General features: G+C 33.7%; 3 protein-coding genes across 3 annotated transcripts in view; 2 read left to right on the top strand and 1 right to left on the bottom strand.

Annotated features, from left to right (window-relative positions):
* Positions 1-1,979: 1,979 nt before the first annotated feature.
* LOC105137527 (probable methyltransferase PMT16) lies at positions 1,980-5,448 on the bottom strand. The gene is made up of 6 exons (XM_011043301.1): positions 4,556-5,448; positions 3,760-3,970; positions 3,322-3,619; positions 2,832-3,224; positions 2,674-2,751; positions 1,980-2,449 (listed from the first exon to the last, which is right to left on the bottom strand). The coding sequence occupies exons 1-6, from the start codon at positions 5,225-5,227 to the stop codon at positions 2,206-2,208; spliced, it is 1,896 nt and encodes a 631-aa protein (XP_011041603.1). The 5' UTR covers positions 5,228-5,448; the 3' UTR covers positions 1,980-2,205.
* A 6,268-nt stretch (positions 5,449-11,716) lies between these two features.
* On the top strand, positions 11,717-13,574 carry LOC105137528 (probable (S)-N-methylcoclaurine 3'-hydroxylase isozyme 2). The gene is made up of 2 exons (XM_011043302.1): positions 11,717-12,696; positions 12,797-13,574. The coding sequence occupies exons 1-2, from the start codon at positions 11,824-11,826 to the stop codon at positions 13,400-13,402; spliced, it is 1,479 nt and encodes a 492-aa protein (XP_011041604.1). The 5' UTR covers positions 11,717-11,823; the 3' UTR covers positions 13,403-13,574.
* A 2,077-nt stretch (positions 13,575-15,651) lies between these two features.
* Positions 15,652-16,493, top strand: part of LOC105137529 (DNA-directed RNA polymerases II, IV and V subunit 6A-like) — a 2,559-nt gene continuing 1,717 nt past the window's right edge. The window contains exon 1 of the mRNA XM_011043303.1: positions 15,652-15,788. Within this exon, the coding sequence (XP_011041605.1) occupies positions 15,754-15,788 (35 nt within the window). The 5' untranslated portion in view covers positions 15,652-15,753. The remainder of the gene's footprint in view (positions 15,789-16,493) is intronic.

Here is a 16,493-nt window from a genome sequence, read left to right on the forward strand (position 1 = left end):
TGCACACACATTTAGGTTATTGAGCTGGGATGTGCATTGCTGCGAGGGAGCCAGTTGAGTCTGCACTGCAAGTGCAGTGAGCAAGAGAAGCACTGCTACTGGGGAGCTAAGGGATTTGAGTGCTGCCATATTTGATTATCTAATTTCTACTGATTAGATTTCAAATGCTTTTGTGCTTGCTAGCTTACTTTGATGTCTTATGTTTTCTAGCTTTTGCCTTATTTATAGATAAAGTTTGGTGACACGACGAAAAGATTGATGTCTTCTCCCAAGTGCAGGAGTGTCGAAGTAATAAATAACCCGGCAAGACCGGGGTCGAACCACAGGGAGGTTAATTGTATAAATTATAAACAACAATTATAAAACAACAATAACAACAACAACAATAGTAATAATAATAATAATAATAATAATAATAATAAAGAAAGAGAAGAAGAAGAAGATGATGATGATGAGAACTTGGAGATGGAAAATTAATGTAAGGATTAAACAATAATAATAACAAATGTCAAGGTTAGAGGTTCCACTAATGGTATATCAAACAAGTATAGTATAAACTCTTATTATTGAATTGGAAACCACACACAAAGGAGGTTCCAATCAGATTATATATTGTTAACATGATTACATTAGTCATCTTATTCAATTAAAGCTAATACTTGTAAATCTCGTCAAGCATTCATGATTATAACTTATGTTAACAACAAATCAAGTTCCTTTCATAGCTCAGGTGTCGGTTATACCATACATTATGGGCTATGAAAGTGCCAAGCATTTGTTGTACCAAGTGTTATACAACATAAATCAAGATTAGTCATTTAACAAGCAAAGTATTAAAGAGTGAACAAGATAACAAATATAAAACATGTTAGTATCAAACATTAAAGTCCATATTAAGTTTACATTATATTTATTCTCACACCATTAGTGTAACCTTTTCACCTTGACATAATTAACTTAGCTAGACATAATGAAAGAAAGAAAAATAAATAAACAAAATAACAACATAAAAGTTAACTAAGTAAAGGAAAGGAAATGAAAGGCATAAACTTAATATTAATGAAAACAAAGCATAAAAAATTACAAAAAATACAAAGAGAGAAAAGAAGAGCATGATCTTGATCTGGAAACCAAGATGCCTAAATGCATGGCAAATGTCTCCTTTTATAGGCCAAAATTGGGAACTATTGATTTGATGACTAATTGATAAGTGGGTGGCCAACTTTTGACTTGGTGACAATCCTTATCTTCTCTTGTCTGCCCAAAACGTCATTGATAACGTCAAAACTGGAGCCAGGTGCAAACATGAAAGTTGTAGGCAATTGTCTCAGCTTTCTTGTGTAAAAAATTCAGCTCATTTGGACTTCTAGAACTCCAGATATGGCCAAAATACCGAACAGTGCTCGGGCTGGAAGACAGATTCGGGCTTCTTTGTTGTTGCTACAATTTGGACTTGATAATGGCCTTTTTAGATCTTGGGCTCCATATGAAAGTTCTAGGCCTATGTCTTACCTTTCCATCCATATAAATTGGACCTAAATCTGAGATCTGTAGCTCCAGATATAACCCAATTACCGAACAGTGTTCCGGTTTGGATTGCACCGACATCTCTTTTCTAAGTTTGACCATCTCTTTATCCATGCAATTTAAGTTCTTCAAGTCATCAATCAATCCTTTCATTTATGTGATAGACCTGCATTAAAAATAGACATTTACCACAAATTATAGGTATCTTATCTTATTAGATACATTATTATAAAACATGCTTTGGTTAAGGAGTTATTGATACTTCAAGTGCAAAATGATGATATAAAACCATGATAAAAATGCACTTTTAAGTACTAATCATTTGGCCACATAGAGTTGATTTCTTACATGACTAACCTATTACAAATTTTGAGCTCATAACAACTGTGTTGGATTCAATGTAGTTAGATCATCAGATTTATTTGTAAAAATCTGGCCAGTACAGGAAATATTCTCGCTTCGGTGCATTTCCATTTCATTGATAAAAGTAAATACAAAAAATTTGAATCAAGAGGGCTAGCCGGCGAGGCTCTTCTGTGTCCAATTCAAGAGGAGTAACATAATTTGGAGAGTTCTGATTTGGTCAAGGTTTAACTATTCTAAGAAACATGTTTGAGAGTAAAAAATAAGAACAATATCTAAGAATAAGAAAACAAAAAAGTGGAAATTAATAGCTCATTAAGAAGATGTGGTGGACTCTTTCTGATGATCAGCAGGAGCTGTCCAGTAAGACTTGACAGCAAAAAGAAGTTTTTCCCTTTGATGAGGTCCATCTTCATGATCAACAATTCGACTGTCCCAGTTCAATCTATCAGTTATTTTCTTAATCTTCACCAACACATCAACATCATCTCTTAATATTACATTTCCTTCAGGTCTCAGAATTCTATCCATCTCTAGCAAAATATCTTCCATTTCACATCTGCAACAAAAATTCATGTCAGAAATCAGTAATTCCTTTTTTTTTTACACAATTCTATATCCTATATATGAAGAAAAACTAATAAGCGAATATTTTCTGTCCCCACATGACCATGTGTTAGGTATTTCTTGCATATATATATATATAACAATGTTATTGACCATGATTCTGCATATTTTAGAACAGAAAAGGCCGCAGAAAAATTTCACTAAATAATTCCTTACCTGTCGTCATAGAGATTAAATACAGAATCAGCATGGATGAAGTCATAAGTTCTTGGATAAGTAGACATTGCTTCACACCTGTAAAAGAAATTGAAATCATTACACCTCAATTCAATTTTAATAGCAACAAATTAAACATTAGTGTGTGTTCTGCTTACCAATCCTGATATGTTCCAATTAATCCTCGCTCGTAAATTACTCCAAGAGTGTTAGCACTGGCTTGGACAGGAACCACGTTCATAACCCAAAGTGGGTCATTTATAAGAGCAGCAGCAAATCCACCCAAGTAAGCATTCATGTCCAAAATGTTCCGGTACCTTCCTGGTTTTTCTAATTGGTTATTTACAGCTTTATAATATGACACTCTCCTATTCCAAAGTGCTGTATCTTTTTGGAAAGTTTCAGCTGTAATCCCTTCCAAAGTTCCTCTACTAATTCTTGGGGGTACAGCATTCAATCTCTCAGGCCATTTCGGCAATTCTCCGCCGGCAACGTCTTGGTTGGTAGATACCTCAGGCAAGTTAGTCAGACAAGTCTCCATGTTTGTGTACCTGAAAAAAAAATAGAATGGAATTCCCATTAGTCAAGTGTTAAAACCATACCACACAAGAAAAATGTACATTTCTTCGGATTGCAAAGAGTATGTACCAGGCTTTGTCAGGATCATGAGCAGGGCAGAACGGTGGGTTTTGTGTGATTTTCCTGTTAACTTTACAATTCAAGTGATTGATTGGCTTTTGCCATATGGCAATGTCATCTTTCTCCACCAACTTTTTCCAACATAAGCTATTAGCCACGGTCTCAATTTTGTTCTGTTCATCATTCAAATCATCTTCTGTTCTGTCCCAGCCCTTCCAATGAGACTCCCAATTAATTGGTGGACCAGACAAAATCCAATACCCACCTGGCCTTAGAACTCGATCGACTTCAATCAAATATTGCCCTCCTGTTTCACACATTGAAGAAAAAAGCTAATAAGAACTTTTGCATGAAATATGCCCTTCTGTTCATCATTCAAATCACCACAATGCCTAGCAGACAAGTCCTGAAAGATGATTAATTCTGGTTCAAGGTATGTATATGTACCGAAATCGGCCCATGGAATAAGGCAACGAGAGCAATGTGCCATGTCGAAGGCTCTAGATGGGTATGGGAGCCTTTTTGAGGCCATAATCCCGATCAAGGCAGGAACTCCTCTTTCTAGGGCAAATTGCACCTGTGCTTCGTGATTGTCTCTTGGTGCAAAGGACATTGTTAATACGTTGCGTGACAGAAGATAAGCTCCCCAACTTGCAACCTGCACTAGTTGCAACGAATTTCAGGGCCTGGAAAATTCTTTCACTCGTATATGCAAAATTCTTTAACTTGTAAAAAAAGGCCCAAATTCCCATTGAATTTCACAAGCAGTAAACAAGCTCCCCTTGTCTCAATTAAGTGATCGGAAAACGAGAATGTACAATTAATAGGGGATTGTGAAATTGGTGGATAGTTGGAATTTTCTTGGCTAACTAATAAAAGAAAGTAAGATATATTTCTTAATTAGTTTCTTGACGCTTTATATAGTAGTAAATCAAATCTCATTACTCAGATTTGCAATGATACGATCGAAATCTAACATATTCATTCCGTATTTATCCCATCCCATTGTTTCACTTGCCCAAAAAATCATTAAAATCATTCCAAAAATAAAAAGAAAATCTAAAATTTACTCTTAACCCTGATTTTAGACATCCCGCAATTATTATGGATAGTTACAGACTTTACCAGTTATTACAATTGAAAAAGAAAATTAAAAATATGGAAAAAAATAATGATTTAATAAGATAATATTATGGAAGAAAAAAAAATACTAGTGGAGATTATGCGTTAGGAGTTTAATTACCCCGCAGCCAGTATCAATGGCAGTCCTAATAGACCCATCTTTGAGATCAATCAATCTTCCAATATCATCAATATAAGCATCAGCGCCATTAGGAAACATAGTCCCTCCACCAGGAAATCTAAACCGATCAGCTTCAAATCTGATCCAGTTTTGCACTGCCTTCTCCACCGTTAGGTGCTTGTGTGGCACGTTATTGTACCAAGCATAGTCCCTACTTGCAGGCCATGTAAAAGGGTTCCTGTACCCGTATGGAGCTGGTATGCGACACTTTAGTATCTCGTCTTTCTCTGGACAATGCCTTTCTTCGTATATTAATTGATGCCTGCTGAATTTAAATGATCTCTTAGGATCCTCACATGGCGTGTACTCACTTAAATTCACGTTGCATGAAGGGTAGGTTCTGACTTCTGATGTTGACGTGACATCTAAATCACCTGCACTGTGGTGGGTTGCAAAGTCAAGAGATTTTCCTTCTTTGGTTACGGTGGTGGTGGGTTTTGGGGGGTCGCATGGGATTGAAACAGTGGTGGTGCTCCAGGAACCGAAGAGATAAGAGAGGGTGCAAAGGAAAAGGACAAGGAGTAAGGTGTAGAGGTTGATCTTCTTGAAGAAAGGGAAATTGGCGGTGACGGGTTTGGAGATGGCATGGTATTGTTGATTAGGACCAGCCATGGTTAGCTAGGGAAATCTCCCCTCCTTGAGTTTGTTTTTTCTTGTTTTCAAGGTTAACGTACGTTTGTTTCTCCCAGCAAAACTCTCTACTTATTGTGGTTAGGGGTTAGGGAGGGATTGAGAGAAAAGGGGTTGAAGAGAGATAGGTTTTGAATCAAGTTGATCATGTAGGCGATGAGTGTTAGAGGTGTTCTCGTTTAAAAAAAAAAGGAAAGAGACATCTTATAATAATGTTTAATTGCTTAGACATGGAAGGTATTGTTAGGGGACAATAAACCAAAATAATAGGTGGAGAAATGGAAAGTTAGAGGGGGAGAGATTGGAATATTAAATTAATGGTATTGACAAATGTTTACTTAATAAAATAATTATATGATGATTTGTAAGTGGGATTTGGGGAGTAAGTGGGTCGGCTAGGCTAATCCAGTCGAGTAGATACTGTCCAGGTGAGGAGAAAATGTGCATTTTGGTCCAGCGGATCACATCGTGCCTCCCTGTTCTTCAACATATAAATTACTAGAAAATTAAAGGTTCCAACCATTGGAGCCCTTGAAGGAGTTCGTCTAGCTTTCTATTATTAGCTTATGCCCTAGTTTTGATGTTGCTATGTGGATACAGAGGTATCTCAATATAACCCTCCATGCAATCTCATGTACACAATTCATGGACTCATGCTTTCTGGCACAAACTTCCTATCAAGAAAAGTTTGTGCGTAGTCGTCAGGCATAGAATATATAACAACTAAGAAAATGCATGGCATTAATGTTTCCAGTAGTAATTTCTATGTTTTTGTTTTGTAATACATATAATGCTTATTATAATGTTTTTTCTTCAATTTGACCAATTTTATAAAATTATGATTCTTAATAAAAATTAAGTAAATGTAAAATTCACATGAACGCAGGCTTTAATCCTTAAAAATATGTGATTTTTTTAATTTAAAAAATATGGACATTAATCCCTAAAAATAGAAAATTTCATTGATTTTAAAGAAAAAAATCATTAGATCAAAGGTCCTTGATCATCTATGGATTTAATATATTTGTTTTTATGATAACAAAAATTAATAAATTTAATATATTTTTCAAATATTTTAATATTGTAGGAATTTATACACATCAATTTGAAGCTATATGGACTCCTTGGATGCAAGATGGACTTAAAGATGCATAGGCTCTTTTTTAATGTTATCAAGTCCTTATGAAATTTACCTTGATATCATAAAATCAATTTCATCCAAAATATTTTTATTGTTGAGATTCACCATCCAAAATATTTTCATTTTCAAGATTTATATTTTGATAAATACCTTATAAATCATATTATCATATATTTTAGTATTATCACTCTATTCATTTTAAAATGAAGAGTAAAGCTTTCTATTCATTTTTACCTAAAAAGAAATTGTTCTTACAATTTTATTTATTTTAAGCTAAAAGTGACAAACTAGTAATTTGAATATAAAGGTGCTCAACACTCAAGTTGGTTTTACCATAACTTTTTTTCTTTTAAAATTAGGAATATGATCATTCCTAACATTTAAAAGAGCCTTTATAAAAATAAAATTTTCTTACTCTTATTGTATTCTTTATGAGTAATGGCCAAAATAAATTTTCTCCTATAAATACTTTTTTTATCCTAAAGCTTTGAAATCTAAATGACTTAAAATCATGTTTTCATATTCTTGAGTAAGATTACAGTTCTATAAAGACTTGAACTTAATCATTTATAATATTATCTTTTAAAGTGAGATAATTCTTGTATAAGTCTTAAATGTACATTAGTGTGATTACATTATAAACATTAATTCTTGTACAAGGAATGATGTTTCTAAATCCAATTAATTTTCTTTGATAAGAAATTATATTACGGGGTTGTGCAAAGCATAATTATCAAGCTCAATTGACTTGAAAAATCTATGACTCAAAATCAAAATCAAAATCAAAATAAATTTTAAATTAAATTAATTTTCATTTTAATTTGACTGATCAAGTCAAATCAATTTCAAATCTATTTAGTTAACAATTTTTTTTTTGAGAAACCAAAATAGCATTATTTTAATTAAAAATAATTAATCTAAAATGATTGAATAATCTATAAATTAACCCAATAATGTAATTATGCAATTGTTTTTAATCAATTAGATTTCACAACTATAATAAAAGTAAAAATTGGGCGGAGATATGAAACCAAAACTATAGATCAAACATCTTTGACAAAAGTGCTCAACCTCCTATCCCCTCCCTTTCTTCTCCTTTTACCTCTTCTCTTCTTCATCTTTAAATACATTTCCTCACCTTCTAAAAACCAGTCTCTTTCATTAGGTCCCAAGCCATGGCTTATCATGAGCAACATTCTCCATGTTAGACATGAATGAAAAATTTGGCATAACATTACAGAAGGAACAACCTCTACTTACTTAGTATTCCTATCTAAAGAATTTAAGTTACATAATGTTACTTATGGCATTAAACTTCCCAAAATATATTTGTATTTGATGATGTTTCATAATCTAGTATGATAAGAAACTTGAGTTTTTAAGTGTTTGGATAAAAAATGATTGTATATTCATATCAATATTCTATTCTCCAAAATTAAGGATCTAAAAGGTTGATAATCGAGGTGTAGATTCTTGCAAGGTAGTTCAGCCTGTTGGTGGAATTTCGGGACTCTATGATGATTAAGTCAGTAATTTTATAATAAGAAATTGTAATAAATGATTTGGGATAAATACCAAGAATATATTAAATTTTTAGAACAAGAATGGTTGTTTTTAGTTCATATATGATAAATACCAAGAATATATTATAGAAGAGTGAAGATTGTAGATCCTTTACATGAATTTTTTAGAAAATATTATAACATTTATACCTTAAATTTTTTTCTTTTTGTTCGAGGGGTCAAAAGTTTTTTTTTTCACACCCAAGTGAGGAAGGAGTCTCTTACATTAACATTAAGCTAATATAAATGTCTTCTCACATAGTTTCAATGCTAATTGGAGTACCACATGCCTATAGAAGGTAGTCCTATATCATTTCATACACAATATTAATGTTAATGGGATCAATCCTTATAATCAGTATTAATGTTGATTGACATATAGCCGACTCTCAGAGGACTTTTACACAACAAGGGTGTAGAGAGATGATAACCCTAAGATCCTCTATTATACGTTAAGGTATGGGACAATCCTAGACTTTAAAATGCTAAATCCAGCATCCTTTTAGGTCTAAAGGCACTTGAGTCTAGCACATAGATGAATCTAAGAGAGTTGGGTTTATCTTTTCAAGCCTCAAAGCACTTGAGCTTAGCACATAGCTGAGTCTAAAAAAGTTAGATCTATCATCTTATCAGAACCACAAGCGCTTAGGCCTAGTGCATAGCTGAGTTCAGTTCAAAGGATTTGGGTTTGATATTTTGCCAAATTCCCAAGCGTTTGAGCTTAGTACGCAGCCGAGTATAAAGGAGTTAGGTCTAACATCTTGTTAGGCTCTCAAACACTTGGGCCTAACACATACCCAAGCTCAAGAGAGTTGGGTTTAATATCTTGTTAGACTCACTAGTGTTTGGGCCTAGACCCAAGGGAATTGGGTCAGGTATATTGTCAAACCCACACATTTATGATAAATTTAGGCCTAGTACAAAGTTAAGCTCAAGGTAGTTGGGTTCGACATTTACCAACCCTTTTTTTTTAAGTTTTGACCTCTGTAAAGCTTTTATAATAGATTACTTTTCTTTTAACCCTTCTATCCATGGGTTTTTTAGGTAAATGGATTTTAGTATAAAATTCATTAATCCATTAGTATTTATACTTTTTGCAATTTGATCTCACTCTTATCCAACAAAAATGATGAATTACTCATTTATAAATTTAATCAATTTTAACTCCCAAGCTCCAACTCCAAGTTGGTTTTGTGCGATGTTAATATTGTAGAGTTGTGAATGTAATATGTCGACATATTAACATATAAATTACATAGGTTTTTTTTCGAGTCAAAAGACTAGTTTTTTTCAAAATAAATGACTTGTTGTCTACTATAATGGACAACATGTTGATTATAAACCAAGTTTCCAACCACCAATGATGGTTGCAAAATCAAGGTATAACTTTTGAGCTCAAAAACCTATTTTTCAACCAAATTTTCACCCAAATACACTTAAAAAAAAATATAGTGACCTTAAAAAACTTATTTGTGGTCTTAAACTTGAAAGAAAATCAAGCCAAAATGTAAAATCAACCGCTTTCCAAGCCTCGATCTACTTGTTCATGTAAGTTGAAGGCCAAGGAACACATCAATGGAACTTATTTCGTCAAAAGAATCCAGTGATATATAAAATGACCTTTCTTGTGGCTAAAACCTTGGCTAGTTGATAAATTTCCTTTTTTTTTTACCGTTTTTAAGTGATTTTCTTTCTCCTATCTCAAATCAATGACTAAAAAGAATATAAAATAAAATTTTAGACCAAAATATATGTTTCATAAACTAAAAAGACCAACAAAAAACTTTAACAAAACTCTTAAGCAAATTTTAGCAAAAAAAAGTGGTGTGTGTATCTATATATATATAAGGCTGTCTTTTCTTTTATTATTCAATGTTGATCCCTTAACTTGACTTAATCATGTAAAAATGATAAAATTTAATAATTTTTTTACAAAATTGAAAAGCAATCCACCCACAATAGAATATTTTGTTTAAACTAAAATAATTCTGTATAAATTTTGTGAGGGTAAATTATGAAAATAAATTTTTAAAAATACATAATTTTAAAGAACTAAATTGTAAAGCAATAAAACTAAAAAGAACTGAAGGGCTGAAAAAATTAAAAGAAAATATTATTCCAATATTAATATTATATGAAAGAGCTTCGTCAAACTCACTAAATCTTTTAGGTTATTGTTTTTTTAATGGAATGTGGATATACTAGCTGCCCGTTGTCAATATTGTAGAGCCTTGGAATTGGTCAATACTATTAAAAAAAAAAACATATTAAAAAATAACAACCGTGTAGTTCCAACTACACAATCTAGAATTTTTTTTTTCCTTCAAATGATCAGATTTATTTAATATTTAATTTATTTATTAAAATTAATAACATACCAAATAAATATCAATTTTTTCACTTATCTTTATTAAAATTAATAACATACCCAATAAATATCAATTTTTTCACTTATCTGTATAATAGATGCTCTTTTTGCAACCCTATATTTTTTTAGTATAGTAAAAGAATAATGGAATTAATATATTCAACCTTTAAAAATCTATAATATCCACAAAACACTTAGTCTGAAAAACCCTAAAATAAAATGAATCAGGTTTTTATCTTATAAAATATTAAAAATTGAATCAGATATAATTACGTGTAAATGTAAGATTAAGTGTCGATCAAAACAAGAATTGTTTTTTAATCTATCAGTCGAAACTCAAAAGATTTGGACGGGTCTAGGCGGCTATACAGGTGTTTTCGACCCATTAGAGCATCTCGGCCATGACTACGGGTGGGCTCGAGCTGAATATTCTTCTTTTGTTTAAAGTGTAGATGCTCAGCCCAACTCCATCAGTCCTGAAGATTAATGGTGAAGATATAGGGCCTTCATACATCAAAGACTAAAAATAACCTAGTCACGTATTAAATTAGCATTCATGTTTGGATTTATGTGTTCATAAGAAATAATTTTTATATAACATTTTAAAAAAATTCAAACCTATATATAATCTAAGAAACAAATCCTCTTGCCTAATTTACAAAAACTGTTAACCATAGGTGATGAAGCTGCTGCCACAATCATTTTCTTTGGTCATGGCTGAGGTGCCCTTTGAAACTCCATGAGAGCTCAACACACAACCTCGAGAAGTCTCTCAGCCTCGATATTTTTGGGGATGGTTTTAAGCTATAGAATTCGTCACAGGTAGAGCTGGAACCCGAGATATCCTTTTTATTTTTTTAAGGAAGTGCTAGCTACTCTCACAACTTTATCTACTAAAAGCGTTGGGAAATAAGTATATAATTCTAAATATTAAGAAAAGAAATAAGAAGAAGATTATGAGCTGGTGAATTATGATTTTAAAGCGGGATCCAATTATGAATTTATATGTGTTCTTAAGGTTTTAGTTTGCAGAATCATGACAAGTTGTTATGAACGTAAAAAACAATAGCATGTTTCCATCAAGATTTTAATGACATTATTCTTATGATCACATACCTTACGGCCAAATGCAAAATATTTTCTGCAGGCCGAGGTTTATATATGCCTTTTAGCTTTTGGTTCGTTCTAATTGTAATTTAATTTAGTTTGTTTTATACTTGCTTTTTATATCCAGTTCTTCCTGTCTTGTAGTTTAATTTCTTGGATCTGCGTGCAGTTTTGTTTCTGCCCTTGTCAGGTTGCCGAAGCTGTGATGATAATCATTGTTACCAGACCTGATCTAGGCCGGTTTGTCAACTTGGGATCTGATTTTTGTATTCAGAATACATTTTTTTTTTGTTTTTTTAATAAAAATAGTTTTCCTAACTTGTGACTGGTAGATATATCTTGTAGATTATTAATTATCTTAGAATGGTCATTATGCTGTGAATCGGAGTTCCTCGAGAATATGCTCGACCTCTTATCCCCTCCCTTTCTTCTCCTTCTACCTCTTCTCTTCTTTATCGTCAAGAGCATTTCCTCACCCTCTTCTAAAAACCAGTCTCTTCCACCAGGTCCCAAGCCATGGCCTATCATAGGCAACATTCTCCACTTTGGAAAAAAGCCTCATATCTCAACGGCAAACTTTGCCAAAACTCATGGCCCTTTAATCTCACTAAAACTAGGAAAACAGCTTCTCATTGTTGGGTCCTCGAAGAGGGCAGCAACTGAAATTCTAAAATCTCATGACCGTTTGCTCTCTGCTAGATATGTGTTCAAAGCAGCTCTTTTTGAAAACCATGTCCTTGACCGCATATCAATTGTTTGGGCCACCCAGTGCTCTGATGGATGGAAGTCCTTGAGAGCCTTGTGCAGGAACGAGCTATTCTCAGCTAAAGCAATAGAGTCACAAGCTGTTTTGAGAGAGAAGAAGATGGGGGAGATGGTGGAATTTATAGGAAGAAGAAAAGGGGAGGTTGTTGGTATTGGAGAAGTTGTGCTTGCTATTGTTTTTAACACAATAGCCAACCTTTTATTCTCTGTAGATTTGATTGGATTGGAAGATGATGGAGCTGCCACTGGGTTGAAAAGCCTTATGTGGAGGATGATGAAGTTGGGGGCTACTCCAAATATTTCTGATTTTTATCCTATACTTGGAGGTATAGATCCTCAAGGTCTAAAGAGAAAGATGGCAGTATGTGTTAATCAAATGTTTGGCATATGGGGAAAATACATCAAGGAAAGAAGAGAAAAGCATGTCCACGATGGTCCAAGAAGCGATTTCTTGGATGTTTTTCTTGCGAACGGATTCGAAGATCTTCAAATCAATTGGTTGGCTCTGGTATGCAGACTTCGAATCAAATCAAGACATGATTAACAAAACAAACCAAACTGATTATTAGCCTAAGCTCATCTGCTTTCTTCTTTTACTTGATTTGCAGGAGCTGCTCAGTGCAGGCACAGACACAACAGCCACGACAGTAGAGTGGGCAATTGCCGAGCTGCTGAAGAACAAGGAAGTCTTGAAGAAAGTTAGCGAGGAAATAAAGAGAGAAACAGACACAAATTCGTTGAAAGAATCCCATGTCTCTCAACTTCCTTACTTGAATGCCTGTGTAAATGAAACACTCAGGTTACATCCTCCTGTGCCGTTTCTTATTCCACGCCGAGCTCTTGAGACCTGTAAGGTTATGGATTACACGATTCCCAGAGATTCTGAAGTGATTGTGAATGTTTGGGCTGTAGGGCGTGATCCCTCGCTCTGGGAAGACCCTTTATCTTTCAAGCCTGAAAGGTTCCTAGGCTCTGATCTGGACTTCAAGGGGCATGATTTCGAGTTTCTACCTTTTGGTGCAGGAAGAAGAATTTGCCCTGGACTACCCATGGCCGCTAAGCAAGTTCATTTGATTATCGCCACTTTGTTATATTACTTCGATTGGTCTCTTCCAAACGGAGAGGATCCTGCTACGTTAGACATGAGTGAAAAGTTTGGCATAACATTACAGAAGGAACAGCCTCTACTTCTTGTTCCTAGACGAAGAATTTGAGTTTCAGAATGTTGATTCTGGCTTTAAATTCGTCAATGTGTTCATACTCTCTGCAATTTGATTTCACCCTTATAAATCAAAACTGGCAAATTACTCATCTATGCATTTGTTCAATTTTACTTTGAATCCAGAAGTAATAGATAATAAAAGAGAAAATTAAATTTGAGATTCACGGAAAATATATTTTCATCTAAGTTGAAATGTATTGTTTTTAATAAATACGGAAAATATATTTTCATCTAAGTTGAATGTATTGTTTTTAATAAATTAAATAATGATCAACAAAAGGACAAATACATGGTGAAAATGACCTGCTTGGCAGCCACCTAAGAGGACCCGACTCTTTTATTCTCACTTCCACCATCTCGTCTAAATCAATAAAATAAAAATATTCTTTGTCATAAACAGCGCCTTGAAAGTATCGTCGATTAGGCTAGAGATTATACAAACTTTTTTCCAAGCAATGATCGTAGGAAAGTCCACGTTCTTGACGTCAATTTCAAGAAAATAAAACAATTTATAATGCAAGCTAGCAAAGGACACCCTTTATCCATAAGATTATTATTTTGGGATAGAAAAATAGGAAAAAATAAAAAAAATATTTTTTATTTTGAAAATATAAAAATTCATTTTAAAATTATTTAAATGATAATTGTTTTATTATGAAACACTATCTCAACGAAAATTATATAGATTGGGTGTCGATTTTGTATCTGACCCAAAAGATTTGGACGGGTCGGGCCATGAGCACATCTCGGCCACAACCAAGGGTGGGCTCGAGCTTAATATTTTTCCTCTTCTTTTCTTTTTTTTTTCTTTTCTTTTTTAACAAGGTAGAAGTTGAGCCCAGTTGATGGCTCTCATACATCAATATTAAATTTATCAAGAACGAAAATGGTGGCATTGCACAAGGAACAAGAGGAGGGAGCTGATAATTATAGAACTATACAGGGATTTCTTGTAGCTAGATCATTCCTGAACCAAATTTAGCCTTCTCAAAGACATGGATCAAACATCTTTTACAAAACTGCTCAATCTCTTGACCCTTCCCTTTCTTCTTTCTCTGCCTTTAATATTCTTTATCATCCACAAGCGCACAAGGTCACCATCTTCAACTAGGGAGTCTCCTCCACCAGGTCCTAAGCCATGGCAACATTCTCCATGTGGGAGAAAAGCCTCGTATCTCAATGACACACCTGCCCAAAATTCATGGCCCTTTGATTTCATTGGGGCTTGGATCATCTAAGATGGCAGCAACTGAAATTCTCAAAACTATTGATCATTTTCTCTCTGGGAGATATCTGTCAAAAATAGCTCCTTATGGTAGCAATGTCCTTGACCGCCGATGTGGTAAATTAATTTAAGAACTTCTTTACAGAAGTAGTCATGCTATAGCACTTAAATTAATTGCGGTCAATAAATAGAAGTTCTATCAGAAAAGTTTGGGGTCTGTTATATATATGGATTTATGCTATCTTTATTTATGTTAATTGAATCACATATGCTTTTCAGATGGATAGAGATGTTGCCTTACAAAAGTCAGCAATTTTTAATTTATAATAAGTTGAATCTCTTTCGATGTCTTGCATTTAGTCACTGAAAATGATTGTTGATATTTTGGTGCAAACTTAATGCAAATTATATGAAAATGCAGGAATTGAACACAAGAAATTCTGGCTTTTATTATCTTATCGTATAATTCTCCTACGAAAATCCTAGCAGGCTTGACTATTGCACAAGGAAATATTTCGTGAAACTTCTTCATCTGTCCAGCTCTAATCATGGATGGTCTGTAGTATAACTGCTCTTCAGTCGAAGGAATCAGGCGTTACGAGTCATCTGCCTAGAATTGATCATTTCAGAAAAAGTTCTGAAGCTGATGAGAAAATGTAAATCTTTAGTGCTAAAATTGAAGCCACAAGATTTAAACAGAATGTTGATAAAGCAGCAAAAAGTTGAGAATTCTTGGAAGTAGAAAATTCTTGGTCTGTCAAAAAGAATAGGAAAAACTTTCTATCCTTACTTGAAAGGTGGCTAATAAGGAAAGACTACAAGAGATCAAAGGAAACCTAAGAATTAAAAAATTAAGTACAAAATTATAGAGGGAAAAAAAAAAGCGCAAGAACTAGGCACGAAAGAAATATTTCGTCAACGATTTAAGGATGAAAGTGATATTAATTGACATTTAGAGGGACTAAATAAAGATATTTTACTAAGAAAAATAAACGGACCGACATATAAAGCGAAGCCAACAAGGGTTTGTAGCTCTCTTCCATTCCATAGCAACAGACCGGGCTTTAGACCTTCAAAGAACTAGAGAGAAACTTCGCTTCCATCCTCACGAATTTACAATGGCAGACGATGAATACAATGATGTTGACATGGGGTTTGCTCTTTTTCCTTTTATCTCTTATATAACGGTTTCTTTTCTCTTTGCAAAATGGAGGGAAAATAGGGTTTTGTCTTTTGGTAGTACAAAGAATTAAATTTTTTTTTTCTGTTTTCCCACACCCCAAATGAATGAAATTGTGAATTTTTGCTATATTTGAGTTCACTAGGAAGATTTTGCATCTGGGACTTTGTAATTTTCTGCCATTTGATTACTTTTTGTTTATATTGTTAATCATGCTCTGTGGTTTTTTCTTCATGATTGAATTTTGAGTTTATAGTGTCAATATGATTATTATTTGATGGAAAGGTTTCTGCTTTGCTGATATTGTAAGCCGATGTAGTAATAATTTCGATTTGATAAGCAGTTGCTTGGTGTTTGGTTTGATTCAGGTGTTGTTGGTAGAAGTATAGATAAGTTGATGTGGTCAATGGTTTGGCTTGATTTCGTTATAATTTTGATATTAGATTTGAGGATTTTGCTGGCTATTTGATTGCTGGAAGCGGAGTTTTGTTAATTTTTGTATAGGTTATAGAATGTTTGATTCTGTGTTAATGTCTTGAGGTGACGTTACGGACTGTGTTATTTTAGATTTTGGAAACCACTTGAATATTTGTGACCACTCAGAATACACGCATCATGCAAATTCTGTGTTCAAATTCCTTGCTTTTTGGAGTCCCCCCCCCCCCCCCCCCCCCCCCT

The sequence above is a fragment of the Populus euphratica genome, unplaced genomic scaffold, assembly GCF_000495115.2.
Source record: "Populus euphratica unplaced genomic scaffold, PopEup_1.0 scaffold149.1, whole genome shotgun sequence".
NCBI lineage: Eukaryota > Viridiplantae > Streptophyta > Magnoliopsida > Malpighiales > Salicaceae > Populus > Populus euphratica.

Coding starts and splice junctions, on each gene's coding strand:
- LOC105137527 (XM_011043301.1), bottom strand. CDS start 5,227: ATGGCTGGTCCTAATCAACAATACCATGCCATCTCCAAACCCGTCACC. Junction 3,620..3,759: donor TATTCCATGGGCCGATTTCG/GTACATATACAT, acceptor TGTGTGAAACAG/GAGGGCAATATTTGATTGAA. Junction 2,450..2,673: donor TTTAATCTCTATGACGACAG/GTAAGGAATTAT, acceptor TTTTTGTTGCAG/ATGTGAAATGGAAGATATTT.
- LOC105137528 (XM_011043302.1), top strand. CDS start 11,824: ATGCTCGACCTCTTATCCCCTCCCTTTCTTCTCCTTCTACCTCTTCTC. Junction 12,697..12,796: donor AAATCAATTGGTTGGCTCTG/GTATGCAGACTT, acceptor CTTGATTTGCAG/GAGCTGCTCAGTGCAGGCAC.